This window comes from Dromaius novaehollandiae, chromosome 28, assembly GCF_036370855.1.
Source record: "Dromaius novaehollandiae isolate bDroNov1 chromosome 28, bDroNov1.hap1, whole genome shotgun sequence".
Taxonomy (NCBI): domain Eukaryota; kingdom Metazoa; phylum Chordata; class Aves; order Casuariiformes; family Dromaiidae; genus Dromaius; species Dromaius novaehollandiae.
In genome coordinates this window covers 4,300,511-4,314,900 of record NC_088125.1, presented here as the reverse complement: position 1 = coordinate 4,314,900, position 14,390 = coordinate 4,300,511, and the positions used below count along the sequence as shown (strand labels likewise).

At 59.7% G+C, this 14,390-nt stretch overlaps 2 protein-coding genes across 2 annotated transcripts; both read right to left on the bottom strand.

Moving 5' to 3' along the window:
- Positions 1–1,757: 1,757 nt before the first annotated feature.
- On the bottom strand, positions 1,758–6,930 carry GPD1 (glycerol-3-phosphate dehydrogenase 1). The gene is made up of 8 exons (XM_026114309.2): positions 6,810–6,930; positions 6,457–6,634; positions 5,725–5,865; positions 5,281–5,419; positions 4,297–4,409; positions 3,765–3,998; positions 3,486–3,592; positions 1,758–3,304 (listed from the first exon to the last, which is right to left on the bottom strand). Exons 1-8 carry the CDS (start codon positions 6,848–6,850, stop codon positions 3,208–3,210), a joined length of 1,050 nt encoding a protein of 349 aa, XP_025970094.1. The 5' UTR covers positions 6,851–6,930; the 3' UTR covers positions 1,758–3,207.
- An 887-nt stretch (positions 6,931–7,817) lies between these two features.
- SMARCD1 (SWI/SNF related, matrix associated, actin dependent regulator of chromatin, subfamily d, member 1) lies at positions 7,818–14,390 on the bottom strand. The gene is made up of 13 exons (XM_064498451.1): positions 14,176–14,390; positions 13,835–14,022; positions 12,970–13,012; positions 12,746–12,868; positions 12,313–12,435; positions 12,049–12,165; positions 11,626–11,727; positions 11,367–11,528; positions 11,155–11,252; positions 10,585–10,720; positions 10,114–10,236; positions 9,774–9,875; positions 7,818–9,535 (listed from the first exon to the last, which is right to left on the bottom strand). Exons 1-13 carry the CDS (start codon positions 14,341–14,343, stop codon positions 9,482–9,484), a joined length of 1,539 nt encoding a protein of 512 aa, XP_064354521.1. The 5' UTR covers positions 14,344–14,390; the 3' UTR covers positions 7,818–9,481.

Below are 14,390 nucleotides of genomic sequence, written 5' to 3'. Positions count from 1 at the left end.
GGCCGCCCTCAGTCGTCGGCGGCGGCGACGGCGGGCGCGGCCTGGCGGGCGCGGCGGCGCTCGAGCAGCCGGTAGGCGCGGACGCCGCACAGGTACCCGCCGTAAAGCGTCAGGAGCATCATGGAGCCGGAGAAGGCCTTGTAGCCGAAGTCGGCCAGCTGCTTGGCGGACACCATGGCTGCGCCTGCAACACAGCGCCGCGCTCAGCGGGGCCGGACCCGCCCCGCCGCCCCCCTGCCCTCCGCCCCCCGTCCCGGTACCTGCGCCAGCCGTCGGGCTCCGCGGCCACCGGCGCGGGGCTCCCGCTGCGGTGCGCTTCCGGCTTCGTCGCCCCGCCTCTTCCTGTCACGTGAGCGGCGCCGCGCTGCCTGCTGGGACTTGTAGTCCGCGGTGGGGGGCGGGGCGGCTGCAGCGTCGCCTCGCGCCGCGCCGTTACCTCAGGTAACGGCTGCCTCAGCGCTGCTGGCTGGGCCGCGGCCGTCCGGGCTGCTCCCCTCACCGTGGCCCCGGTCCCTCCCGGGCTGCTCCCCTCAGCGCGGCCCCGCTCCACTCAGCACAGCCCCCACTCGAGCCCCGAGGCTCCCGCTCGTCGCCCCTGCCGGGCCCCGGGCCGCTGCCCAGCGGCGGCGGCTCCCGAGGTGGCCGAGCCCCGCGCCCGCAGCGCTGGCTGTGCTGAGTGCCCAGGACATAACGCCAAATGGCAAAGGGAAGGCTTTTTATAGCTGAGCAACCGCTGCGGCAGCGCAGGGCAGGGACTGGCTTTGAAAGCGGGAGGTTTGTGTACTCTGGGGGCTGGTAAACCGCTGATAGCGGCTATAGAAACTCGGTTGCTGCCCGCAGCGCTGCGTATCGGCGATTCTGTATCCAACCCCGGCGAGGAGGGATGCACAGAGCCCCTCCGTGTTCGGTGAGCTCACAGCTTACTGCGAGGCCGAAGCCAAATTCCAGCTCCTGCCGTAATCCGGGCTGGGGCCGGCAAGGTCATTGCAAGCGTAGGAGAGAGAGCAGACACGCTAGGGGAGAAAGCTCAGAGCACCTCTGTGCTGTTCCAGCCCTGGAGCTGGGGCAGCTGAAGCACTTCAAGACAAGGGGAACTAGAAGTTGTGCAAGGCCAGGAGGAAGACACTGAACTTTATGCTCCAGCCTCATTACAGTTCCCCACAAGCTCCTTTCTGTACGATAGCTCAGCTGAAGTTAAAGGTCGTAGGGTGCCGAGCAAGAACACACATCTAATAAAAGGCACAGAAACAACTGCAGCGCTGGCAGATTAAATTCCCTGAGCAGGAGCCTGAGCGGAGGGCTAACCGTCCTGCAAAGGTCACTCAGGGCGAAGCGTATTTCAAAGAAAGTCAGGGACGAGGCAAGGCCAGCAGGGAAAAGCAGTTGTGGAGAGATTGTTAAAACAACACGGCCTTTCCCCAGAAGCCAAGGCGTCAGGGAAAGGGAGGCTGGGGCACAGATGGCCCAGGGGGGTCCTGGCCCTGCTCCAGCAGATCCTACATAGAGGAGTGAGGATTTTGTACCCAGTTAAGCATTGCAATCTCAACCCTCTTCAGTCCTACAGCCAAATTTTGACACCAGAAGCACTGCTGAGAAAAGGCAACTTACGTTTTGCAATTGAACGTTGTCCCGCCGAGGCTTTCTCGCCTGTTCTGGGACGCCGTGCAAGGCTGCAGAGGCGGGAGGGAGCAGACAGGGCCCTGCTTTGCCCTCCCAGCAAGTGCAGCACCAACGCAGAGACAAGGATGCACTGGAACCACGGAGCAAAGGGTGGGTCTCCCCTCCCCAAATTTATTATTTTAAACATCCATAAAGTAGACTGCCAGTCAGAGACCCAGCGGCACTAGGACCCGGAGCTGCGGTGGGCAGCGAGAGCGGCAGCAGCTCCCGCCTGCCAGCCCAGACGGGATCAGTGAAACGCTGGACACCGGCCCGAGCAAACACGAGCGCAGAGCGAGCCAGCTGCAGCGGCCCGGGAGGCACGTGGCGCGCGGCTGGACAAGGGGCAGGTTTCAAAGGCACAAGGCAGCATGAGGCACCGCGACCTCTGTCCTCTCTCATGATGCTGGAAGCCTCCCTGCACCGCTCACAGACCCCGCAGCCATCGCTGCCCTCGAGCTGGCGGGCGGCTCCCAGCACTCACAGGAGAGGCAGCAGGGAAAGGGGGAACCTGCTTTCTCTTCTCAGCTCCTGTAAAGCCACGCGTAGAAGCAAAGATGGGGCTAAGGCACAGGCTGGAGCAAGCCAGAGAGGAGATGAAAAGCCGCTGAGGATCATTTGTTTAAAAGCCCAACTGCTTTGGCAGGTACGCTGCTGAGGGACTCAGGCTGCCAGCTGCTCAGAAGGAATTTGGGGCAGTTGGTCCCTGCGTTGCCAAAGCAGACAGGACAAAGAGACCCGAGGGAGGAAGGCCATCCAGGGACAATCAGTTGGCACGGAACTAGCGCAGGCAAATCTGCGACAAAAGAGGAGTTCCTGGGTGCTGAGGCCAGGTTCGACTGCGAGAGCAAAAAGCCGAGGAGAGGAGCTGGGAAGTCTCCGAGGGTTCGGCACCCCCGGAGCTGCCCTCGCACGGGGGAGCATTGGCCGCGCCGTTTGCCAGGAGCAGCTGGTGGCAGCACGTGGCAGGGTGGCAAAGGATGCTTTCCTGTGCTGGTGCGCCTTAGAAAGAGGAGCGATTCTCACCCCCTTCGAAAGTCCTCAGGAGCCTTGATCGTGTCGGTGGAGCCTGGCAGGGACCTGTCGCCTCTCCGTGAGGTGGCTAAGCCAAAAGGAGCAGCAGCAAGCAGGAAAGGAGCTGTGTCACACGAAGCCGCCCCACGGGGCTAAAAGCAAAGCTTGTCCCCACAGACGGTGCCTCCTGCGCAGCCCGTATCGAGCAGGGTGGCCTGGCAGAGCGCCGCTGAGGACCGAATCCATCGCAGCAGGAGGGAGCGAGAGGAGGAGGATGCCCAGCCTTCCTCAGGACAGACCCTAGGCAGCAGCAGAAGCTAAGCAAGCCCTTCAGAGAGGGGGAGATCAGCAGGTACCTCCGCGCGGATGCCGGGCAGTCTCCGGGGCTGAGGAAGGGAACCTCTGCCCGTCCCGTCTCTGCAAAGGCTCCCGGGAAATCCAGGCTCCTGACGAAGCGGCAGCAGCAGCGAGGTGGTGCAGGCAGGGGTGCTCTGCTCCTCTCGGCAGCATCGACGGTTTCCCGGCGGAGCTCCCTTACATGTGCACGGGGTGGTCCTGGAGACACTTGATGATGTCAGCAACAGGTTTGCCCTCGTAGCAGATCTGATACACAGCTGTGAAGAGGGGGAACCTGCGGGCAGATGGACAACGTCACCCCCCACCTGTGACCAGGGCTGGCAGGGTGGAAGCACCCGACTTCTCCTGTGACACGCGGGACCGCTGGCAGGGCGGTTTCCCCTCCCGCATCTGCGGGAAACATCCCAGCCCTGAGAGCGCAGACGTGGGAGACGAGGCAGCCAGGCGGCACTCACTTCTCCACCGCGTTCTTGCTTTTGAGGATGTGATGCAGCTCAGCAGACGTCGGGGGGCCCTGCAGCTTCTGCCCGTTCAACATCTCCTTCTCCAGCTGCTCAATAGACTGGAACAATCCAACAGTGAGTGCTGCACCTGCAGCCTCGTCCTCCGCCCCGTGTCCTTCCCTGGAGCCAGGCTGTAGCGCTGGACCGGCGAAGCAGGGTGCCAGGCCGCTAGCCAGCTCCACCCCGCAGGTCCCCACGTTCCCTCGGTGCCCGCTCCCCTCCTCTGCTCACCTTCCCCGTCTTGGCAAAAGCCTCGGCCACTTTGCGGTTGCGGCCGCCGTAGCAAGTGGTGATGAGGTCGGCGACCCCGCAGCTCTCCAGGAAGGTGGAGTGGGTGACGGGGCCCTTGCAGAAGAGCTTGGCGAAGTCGATCATCTCCATCAGCCCCAGACGGATCACGGCAGCCTTCGTGTTGTCCCCAAAGCCAAGCCCGTCACAGAAACCAGCCCCAACAGCCACTATGTTCTGCAAGAGGACGACGGCACAGAGAGGTCGGTTCCCTGTGGAGCCCAGAGCTTCACCATGTGCACGAGCTGCCCGTGCGATCCCAAGCACAGGCTCCTGCCTTTGCTAGTGACCATCGTCTCTCCGAGCAGCCAAACGGGACACGCGCACGGCCTCCAAAGCCCGTCTCAGCCTGCCGCAGCGCCATAGCCGGGGGTTCGTTCAGGGGCAGCCTCCTCCCCGCAGCTCCCCGCAGAGCCCACGGGAACTGCCGGCTGTGCCGACCGGCCCCCGCGACCCCGCCGAGCAGCTCGCCCACCTTGAGAGCCCCGCAGATCTCGACGGCATCCGCTTCGGGCACCACGCTGACCCGGAAGTTGGGCGTCTGCATCAGCTCCTTCAGGACCTGCCCGTGCTGCACGTTCTTGCAGCCTGACAAGACAAAGGGAGCGGGAGGAAGGCGAGAGTCAGAGGTGACCTGTGCCCAGTAGATTAGAGGTGTCTTCAGAGGTTGCAGACTTTGGGTTGGAGGCTGCTGTTTCCTTCGGTCCTGCAGTGCCCTGCACAAGAGCGTTTCCGTGTGCTAGCAAGGATGGTGTGTTCAGCTTGCACCTCTCCAGCCCCTGCAGCCTCCTGCACGGCATGCTTGCTTTTGTTTAAAACACGGACACCTTGGATCCTGTAACTGCTAACCCAGCGAACTGTTCCGTTGGCTTTGGACGCTTTGAACAAGTCACAGACAGGATGGAGGACGTGAGGAACGGTCGCTGGATGAGCTTCCAAGCAGCCCTGCTGGCAGCAGCGCGAGATCCAGGTGAGCGTCCCCGGAAGCCCAGGGAAACGTAGCGGGGAGCTCAGCTTATTTCCTAAAGGGTCTCTCGGGTCAGGTGGACTTTCTCGCTTGTTGATCAGTCAGAGAGGCAGAAAGCTGGGAATGCAGCAGATTTCTGCCTTCAGCCAGGACTCGCTCCCCAGCTGGGCTTTCTTACTGGTGGGAGAGTTGACCCTGGCAGTGATCGGCTCTGTCCCTTCACCTGGGTCAGGAGACCGGCTGGTGCTCGCAGGCCTTGCTGACAGCGGCTTTCAGACACACACCTCTGCCTTTAACGAGGTGCGCAACCGTGTCGCCAACCCCGCAAATGCTTCAACATCCAGCCCCCACGGAGCCTCGCTGCCTCCACGAGGAGAAAGGGCCGGCTCACCCTCGGCAGGGGCGGTTCAGGCTGCCCCACGTTCCCCCCTTCGCCCCGTCCGGCTCATCAGCCGTGAGGGCTGCTGGCGAGGGGGGCTGGTGGCCGCTTACCGATGGTTGTTTCGCAGAACTTCTCGTCTGCCACTTCGTTGGCAATGTTGGCCCCCATGAGGACACTCATCTCTATGCCCAGTTTCTCGCGGATGATGTCCGAGATCAGCTTTAGCCCATCTGGTCCTTCGTCCACCCCCTGGAACACGACCAGGGACAGAGGTGACCGTGTCCCCCCCGCAGGGACCTGGCCCTACCTGCCCCGATCCCCCCGTTCCCTGCACCGCATCCCACCACGACGGTCCCCGCAGGGCTCTGCTGCGGCCCTGCCTCTTCTCCCCCCACCACTGCTCCTCCAAATCCCCATGAGGACCCGGCCCCCAGCCCCACGGCCCCCAGCCCCACGGCCCCCTCGTACAGCCGCCAGCTCCTGCCTCTCGGGGCGGGCGGCTCCGGCCAGGCCCCCTCGGCGCGGTCCCCCGCGGCGGTGCTCCTCCCGCGCACCTTGATGAGCGACATCCCGATGGCCTCTTTCTTCACGTGGCCCTTGAGCTGGTCGCAGACTTTGCCGATGAACTGGTGGGGCACCACGAACAGGAGGACGTCAGCCCCGGCGCAGGCTTTCAGCAGGTCTGGCTCTGCCACCTGCGGGGAACGCGGCCGTCACCGAGGACTCGCGCCTTCAGCGCGGCAGCGACAGGGGCCAGCCCCAGGCCAGGATAGGGGCAGCGAGGACGCAAGGTCAACGCCCCATAAGTTCCCCTTCTTGGGGCCCAGGGAGCTGCAGCCTGGCAGGGCGAAGGGCTCAGCCGGAGTGGGCTGATCCCGAGCAGGCAGCAGGGACAGAGCGAGGAGCCGTGATCTTCCTGGGGATCCCGGTGGCCTCCCGGGGGGCTGAGGGTGCCGCCGTGGGGCAGCAGGACCCACAGGCTCGCCGTGCGCTGCCGATGCCAACCCCGAGGCAGCCGCATGGCTTCAAGCCCAGCCCACGGGACGCCGGAGCGGGGGCAAAGGTGGGCAGCGAGAGCAGCCAGCCGGCAGCCCGCCCAAGCGCAGCGCAAGGTCACCGGGAGCGCGTCACCCAGCCCCGGGCGGCCCGGTGCATCCCGGCCGCCGCACGCCCGGCTCCAGGGGCTCCGGCACCTCCCAGCGCCGTTATTTATTGCCTGCCGCCTGGGAGCCCAGCTGCGAGCGCTGGACCTTGCACTCAAAGGGGCCCCGGCGGGCTGCACTCACCACGTTGGAGGGCAGCTTGCGCCCCGGCAGGTACTTGACGTTTTCGTGCTCCGTGTTGATGATGTCGGTGAGCCGCCGGCCGCCCACCTCCTCCTCCAGCACCCACATGCTCACCTGGGTCTCGAAGGCGCCCAGCCGCGCCGCGTTGCTGCCCACGATCTTGGCGATGGCCGAGCCCCTGCGCGGGCAGAGCGCAGCCGTAGGCGGCAGGCGCCGAGGCCGCCGGGGACGTCGGTGCGCTACGGGTCACCAGTGCGGGGTCCCGGTGCCCCGGGGACAGCTCGCACCGGGGGAGGAAGGGGCCGCGCGGGGCTCGGGGAGGGGGCTCGGGCGCCCGGGCGGCGGGTGCTCACCAGTTGCCGGAGCCCACGATGCAGACCTTCTTGCCGCCCATGGCGCGGGGAGCCGGGGCACTGTGGCACTGAGCCCGCCGCGGCTATTTCAGGGCAGCCGGCAGCAGGGGCGGCCCCGGCCCGCCTCTAGCTCCGCCTGGGGCAAGCGGGTGCCCGTCCCGGGTCCCCCCCCGTCTGGTGGGAGGCAGCGCGCAGGGCAGCGCTGGAGGCATGGATCACTCCCCTGAAGCAAAGGTGACATAGCTCAGATCCCAACCTCAGCAGAGCCAGCCGGCACGACTGCCCGGCCTCCCTCCCCCTTTTTCTGCAAAGAAATGGATCCCCTCTTCCCGAACGAGGTGCCTTTTTTCAAGTGAGAAACATGAACCATCTGAGTGCAGCTCCGGGACGACTCCAGCGCCGTAAGCAGAGCACTGACTGCTTGACCTCAGGCAAACTGCCCTTTCCTTTGCACGCAGAGGATCTCATCCCTCAGAGCAAGGCTGCACGGGATCTGCAAGGCATTACGTTCCCGCTTTATAAACAATTACTCAAATGGTTCTGTGGGGCAGGATCAAACGCCGTTAGGGGAATAACGCCTTTTCACACAGCTTTAAAACAAACTTACACTTTTCAAAACTGTGTGTAATGCCCCCGGGGCTTATAAAGGGCTGTCGCCATTCTGCAAGGCAGCAAGGGGAGCGTGGAAACTAGGCCGTCTAGATTTTATCAGCAGCTTGGCCACTGGATTTCCAGTTTTACTCAAGTTACTTTGCCTGTTTACCACAAAAGGAATTGGCAAAGGCTTAGCAGGCTCTGCAAGTCAGAGGAGCTCCTCACATGAAAGGAAGGCACTGTATGAAAGGCCAAAGCGTGAAGAACATTTTCTCTCCAGTTTCTTATCCCAGCTGGCTTTGTTAAGAAAGAAAAAAAAAAATCTGTCCTTCCTAGGCAAGTACACAAAGTGGCATCCACCGAAGCAGCTGCTGAGAGAAAGCTTGCTGTCAGCACAGAAGGAGGGAGAACAGCTTCCTTCACAGGAGGCTTTTATTAAAACTGGGTGACGTCTACAAGGATACAGTACAAAAAAAATTTTGGTCCATGGAAAAAACCATAATAATCAGTTAAGAAAAGCAGTTACTCTGCAACAGCTATGTTTGCCTACGCAGTACTCAGCATCCTTCACGTGTGATTACCCTGAGGAGTCAGTGGCTGCTTCGTCAGCACCAAGACCTTCACCCCAGTACCACAGAGGAGCCATTTCGTAAGGGGGGGAGAAGGGAGGTCGAGAGCCTATTACTCACAGACATGTAGTAACACAGACACAAGGAGTAGGGCCACCCAGGCTCCCAAATTCATAGTAAGCTTCCCAACCACACCGAGACAGGCGTGGGTATGAGGGGGGCTTGTCAGTAACATGATTTTGCAGCTACCTCCAAGAGAATATGACCAACTTCCGAGTTCATTTGCATTTCAGTCCCGAGCAGAAATACTGAGATCCAGGTTAAGAGAAACCATTCTCTTATGCCTGACCACTAATTAATTCACTATTAATTCATTCCATGAAGAGGCATCCGGGCTGCTGCTCCCCAAGGTAGAGAAAAATCTACTTGTACATTCCTGATCCATGCTGGGCCTTATGGCAGCCCCAGAACCTAAAACTGCCTAAACAGGAGCTTCAGCACGGAAACCTCTGCTAACTCGCATATGCTTGGAGCTACGTCCATCCCCAAAGACTGTCCTGTTACACCCTCAGGTCCACATCAAGGAGCCTCCGGTCCCCACAGCAAGTGACACAGGATAACTGTCCCAAAGGAATGAGCCTATATCATTGCGCTCCCGCGCAGTTCCAGCGGGCAGCTGCTGCATCCCCTCTCCCTGCTACAGGGAAAACAAGCAGCCAGATGGCTTGCTGGAACTGCAAGTGGAGGTCTTCTAAGTGCAGGGAAGTCTCACCGCTCCAACGCTTCCACATCCCTGCCTCAAGCCAATGCCTCATCTCCCCTGCGATCCCAGCCTAGGACAGCCTGCCAAAAAACGTGAAAGAAGCAAGAAAAAACAGGGACAAGGGAAGAAGCAATTCTCTACACAGTCCAGTAACTCTTCCTCAAGGAGGAGAGTGACCTACGAGGCAGCCCGCTGCAGCAGCGCCCTCTGAGCGAGGGAGGGGAGGGCAGGGAGGTACGTCAGCTCGCGGCATACTGCCCACTACATCTCCTGGCCCCTTGCTATAAAATCAAGCAGGGAAGAGACTAATCGCAGAACTCCATCCCTGCAGCAGATCCAGGCCTCCCAGACCCAGGTCTCACGTGTGCCACAACTAGATGCTAGTTGAGGAGGAAAGGGCTGTGGTTTCTGAACTTGAGAGGCTCCAAGTCAGCAGTTGTACTGGCTACTGGGGACACTACAGGCAGGGCGGAGTCAAGGGGAGGCTCTCAGAAGCCTTGGGACTGACAAGGCAACAGTCAGGAGGAAAACCAGGTAGAAGTGTGCTCATTGGAGCCTGTCTGCTCGCCACACCCCAGAAGACCCCAGGTGTCCTGGAGCTGCCCCAAGAGGGACAATGCCAGGATGGATAATGGTGCAGGCCTCAGCGCTGGAGTGGGATTGTGTGAGCCTTAACAGCATACTCTGCAGCTCTCCGTCTCCACAAGTAGCTGTGATGCCTTCTGGTTGGGGAGGAGTGAAACGGCCTATGTGTTACGGATTCCCAGGGCCTGCTCCAATTCCTGCCGCCTTTGCTGCACCTGCGGGAGAAGCCAGAGTCACAGCATTAATATTCTCAGACTGGACAGCACGGAGCGCCCAAGTAACAAAGGCCCCAGCTGGAAAAGGGTGAACGCAAACCGGGACCAAGATTCATCAGCAGAGTCTACAAGTGAAGCTTAGCACTGCCACCTTTCACTGGCAGTATCCGCCCCCGAGGAGTGACAGGTACTCTTGGCCACCAGGCGTGGAGGGGAACCCCTGCCCGGAGACACTCACCTTGGAGTAGAAGTATCTGCACACGGCTTCCTGAGCCCACGGCTGGAAGTAGAACTCAGCTCTACGCTCCTCTTCGGGATTCCCAACAACGTCAGTCATTGTCTGGAGAGCACCAAGGACAGAACGGTTGAGGGAGCGCCAACGCTCCGACTGTACTGAGCAAACCCGCACCCCCTCCCGTTTCTTCAAAGAAACCTCAGTACAGTCGCGTCAGGTTATGCTCCACTCCAATTCTAGCCTTGGTTTCTGAGCAGCAAATTGTCTGTCTCTCAGTGGGAGCTGGTTCTAATAAGGGAAGTCTGTGACTGGATCCATGTTCCACACAAGACAAAGCTTTTACCTTCAAATCCCGGCACTGGGACTGTAGCCAGTCATTGATGAAGCCCTGAGGGTCTCGGGCAAAGCTCAGCATGAACTCTCGCTGCGTCTTCAGCTGGTTAATTGTTTCTATTGTTTCATGGATCTGAAAGACAGAAGCACAGCAACAAGACTGCTGAACAGGGGGAAAAGTTAGAGGGGAAACATCAAGAGATCCAGTACAGGAAGGTGAATTCTGATACTCCCTGGTTAACCTGTACTTTTCAGATAGGATTCTCAACTCTGTTTCCTGTGTTACCAGTATTCCCATTGACCATTTGCTTTAAAACTTTGTTTTGTTGTAAAGCCACCCATTTCTAACCATGACTGACTCCACACTAGATTCCAAACGCAGAGCACGTGCTGAACTCCTGTCCTGCTTGGAGCTCACCTGCTCCAAGGACACATTCACATCCAGCAATGAGGACAGCAGGAGTGAAGGAGCTCTTCCTACCTTGTTATCCAGAGCAGCAATTTCCTGTTGACTGGCTGTAGACAGCAGGAAGGAATTCATCTGAGTCTTCAAAGTATCATCCACCTCCACATCGATGTCATAGCAGGCTGTTTTCTTCTGGTCATTTGGGTCAACACTAAGGGCAACCACGAGAAAGAAACTGAAGCAATCGAGTAGCTCAAGACAGCGCTGAACTGTAGCTCCTCTAGGACGCTGCAGCGTACGGACTGCAGGCAGGGACACGGCAAGCTAGTGTCAGCATCGCCTCTAACAGCAGCCAGCAGAGCCCCGCGGGTGGCTTTGCAGCACAGGGAGCAAGTGATTGTTCCAAGAAGACTTTTATCTACACAAGTGTAATGCCAAGGACAGCATGAATGCGGGAGTGCCTTGTGGGAAAGAGGGATTTGATTAATAGAAGAGGCAGCTGTTCTCACACAAAGAAATGATGGCAGGCAGCACAGGGGAAGTGCTACTGAAAAATCAACATATTATAACATCTTCCTGTAGCAGGCTCATCCATTCTTTCCACCCTTTTTCCTAGAAATATGAACTCAAGTGGACCTGTCTCACCTGATCACATGGTTAATGATGATCGGTTCTGGGGGCATGAGCAATGCATGGAGTCTTTGTGGGATTTCAGAGAACTTCATCCGCTGAGATTCAAATATCTGTGACAGAAACACAGGGCTAAGGGGAGGAACGGGAGCTCAGCGCCAGGGATCACTGGCTGCTAATAGAGAAAAGCTGGAACAGTCGCTTGTTCCAGCCACAGACACCGTTACCTGCTGGAGGTATTTGTCACAGATGACATACTCCCGCTCATGGGGGTCCTGCAGCTTGTGGGTCTTAATATATTGCCACAATGCCTGGATGATCACCGGACGAGTCTGAGTGTGGATCCCCAGGAGACGAGCCAAGCGGGGGTCCAATTTGAACTGGGGAGGCTGAAACAAAAAGCACAGAACGATGAGATAGGAACGTGGTGACAGACAGGGCTCAGTGCACGCTACCTGCCCAGCAACACCGTTCCAAACAGCTTACCTGGTAGTCGAGCATCAGGAGGACAGTACAGCGCACGTTTACATCTCCCGGCCTCTTCACCTGGAAACCATCTGTCTCCTGAGTCGTAGCAGTCCTGTGCCACTGGGACACACAGAACGGGAGAGCGCGTTCAGCGGCACCTAAACTCTTGGTTCCCTTTGCTCCTGCTTGGTACCCAACATACCTCCCAGTAAACCCACCCACCTACAGAGAGTTAGTCTTATTCACGTATAGAGTTTGGAACAAGAGTTAATGCACTTGCTCAGACCCCCAGCAAGTCAATGGAAAAGCTAAGATTTCGATAGCTCCTGGCTCCCAGCCGCCTGTTCAAGCCACCACTACCTTGAGACACGAATGACATACCAATCCTGTCTGTTGAACAACCACCCACTTTTAGAGATAGTGCAGCAAAAAGCAGCTCACCTCCACCAGGTGATTGTCTGGGCCGTACAGGTCTTTATCAAGTTCAATGACCAGAGATTTAAAGAAGGATGAGAACTTTCTTTTCTGTTTGGTGGCATCGTATTTAGACAAAGCAGACTGCAAGCAACACAGGAAGGAAGGGTGTTAGGAGGGCTAATCTCAGCACTTAGTGGTGGACCTAGAGCCCCATTTAGCTTATTTTATTCAGAGACATCAATGCATGTCTCCTTTTCTCCCGAACAGGGTTGGATGTCTCACACTCACGTCTTCCAGCAGCCTTCCTTCCACCCGGAGCTCCCAGGAGGCAACTGTTCCTTCACCATCCTCTGCATCTGACTTGGCTGGATTGAAGGTATTGGAGATAAAAATACGTAGCTTTCGCTTTTGCTAAGAGAAAAAGCATCAGCTAAATGTTAATTTTGAAATAAAGAACTATCTTGCTCATGTTTTGCTGAAACTAAGAGGCTCTATATCCTTTTCTGTTTCATGTCCCACCTCTCCCAGGTCAGGCAGCAAGGAAAGAGGAACATCAGGCGTTCCTGGCTCTGCTCCTTGGTGGGTGTCTAGACTATCAAGGTTCCTGATGCACCACGCTTACAGGGACAGGACCCAAGTTCCAGTGCCCTCCTGCTCTCTTAACTAAGGTAAGAGTCTCCAAACCTTGCTCACAGGAACGTTGAACATGATCCTCCTCTACCTTAATGGGTCGCTTCAAGGCCTCTTGGATATCCAGGCGTTTCCGCATGATCGTCTGGTCCAATTTCCTTTCGAAGGCCAGTAAGTCCATGTAGGCCTGAGACTCGGGTACAAGTTCACGGATCTAGAGCAGAGCACAAGCCAATCAGGAAGGCAAATCACCGTTAACTCCCCGCACGTCTCCAACCCACTGCAGCTCAGCAGAGGCAGCAACGTGCCACTCACCCTCTGAGGTAGAATTTTATCAGCCATCTTCTTCTTTTTAGCGCTGTTAAGGAAGGAGATGCACACACACGCATTAAAACAGCAACCGCTCTGTCCCACGTAACCGCAGGCATCCGCGAAGGGCGCGAGGGTGACGGGTTGTTCTCTGGTTTAGTGCTGCAGCATCAGCAGTGCTCTTAGCCTGGGCGCCAGCCTCCAGCCCAGCCTCCCATTTCCAGAGGCTCTTCACTGCCAGTCCCCGCACAGGCAGGAGGCTCCTCGCTGCCACAGCCCTGCCCCGCGAGGCAGCCAGCGCCGCGGAGCTGACGAACACCGCCGCGGCTAACCGGTTACCTGAGCGCTTCGCGTCCCCTGCGAGAGCTCGGGAAGTGGGGTAGCGTCACGTTGGAAGGGCTGTGCTGGCATAATATTGAACCAAAGTGACTCTCGAGCCTAATTTAGCTTCGGTTTGACACGCTTTAAACCAAGAAACGAGTTAATGATAAGGCTGCCATTATGCCGCCAGAAACATAACAAGTTTGCCCTTGTCTAGCAGCTGCACGTTAACACTTTCACTGCCTGGAAGCTCCCCTCTCCCAAACAAGTCGCCGCACAAGGAAGCGCGAAGCCCTTTGAGCCGCCCAACAAAAAGCGGCAGTGAGGAGGCCCGGGGGGGCCCGGCCCGGCGGCAGCACCCCAGAACAGAAACGCTTTGTGCTGCTGGGAGCAGCCCCCGCAGAGCCGCCGCGGCGACGCTCCCCGATCCCAGGACGGGAAAGGGGGGATCACCAGCCCCTGCCCACGCCCGTGGGGGCTCCAGGGGAGGGAGGGCGGCGCGGGGGCACCGGGGGTGTCCCGGAGGCGCCCCCGGGACGCCGGTCCTTACTTGTGGTTGCGGTTGGGCACGGCCTGCGGCTGCACCTGCTGGAGCTGCTGCGGCGCCGGCCTCTTGCGGGCCTGGTCCAGGCCGGCCTGCGCCATACCGGGCCGCACCGCCGGGCTCCCGCCGTAGCCCGGCGGCCCCATGGAGGGGCCCTGCGGCGTCAGCCGGCTGCCCGGGAGCATCCCGGGGCGCTGCGGAGAGAAAGAGACCGCTCCAGTGCCCGCCGGGCGGCCGCGGGGGCGAGGGCAGCGCCCGCGCCCGGCCCCGCCGCCGCCCCCCGCCCCGCCCGGGCCGCCCCGGCTAACGGCGGCCGCGCGCCCCCGCCGGCCCCTCCCCCGCCTCACCGGGTAGGCGGCCCCCGGCAGCGGCGAGCGGTACAGGCCCTGTCCCGGAGCCGGGCCCATGCGCACCGGCCCGCCCGGCGTGCCCGGCCCCAGCGCGGCGGCCCCGGCGGCGGCCCCGCCGCCGCCGCCGCTGGGAGTCACCGCCTGGAAGCCCGCCCGCGCCGCCATCTTCTCCCAGCACAAAGGGGAGCGGGCCGGAACCGGACGCCGGCCAT

Bases quoted from the DNA above. Each gene is read 5' to 3' on its own strand.
- GPD1 (XM_026114309.2), bottom strand. From the start codon at position 6,850: ATGGGCGGCAAGAAGGTCTGCATCGTGGGCTCCGGCAACTG. The intron at 5,866-6,456 runs GTGAGTGCAGCC...CGTTCCCCGCAG, and splicing joins GCAAGCTGCCCTCCAACGTG to GTGGCAGAGCCAGACCTGCT. The intron at 4,410-5,280 runs GTAAGCGGCCAC...TTGTCTTGTCAG, and splicing joins GTTCTGCGAAACAACCATCG to GCTGCAAGAACGTGCAGCAC.
- SMARCD1 (XM_064498451.1), bottom strand. From the start codon at position 14,343: ATGGCGGCGCGGGCGGGCTTCCAGGCGGTGACTCCCAGCGGCGGCGGC. The intron at 11,529-11,625 runs GTAAGCTGTTTG...TTTTTGTTTCAG, and splicing joins TCCTGATGCTCGACTACCAG to CCTCCCCAGTTCAAATTGGA. The intron at 9,876-10,113 runs GTAAAAGCTTTG...GGTGCTCTCCAG, and splicing joins CCCAGTGCCGGGATTTGAAG to ACAATGACTGACGTTGTTGG.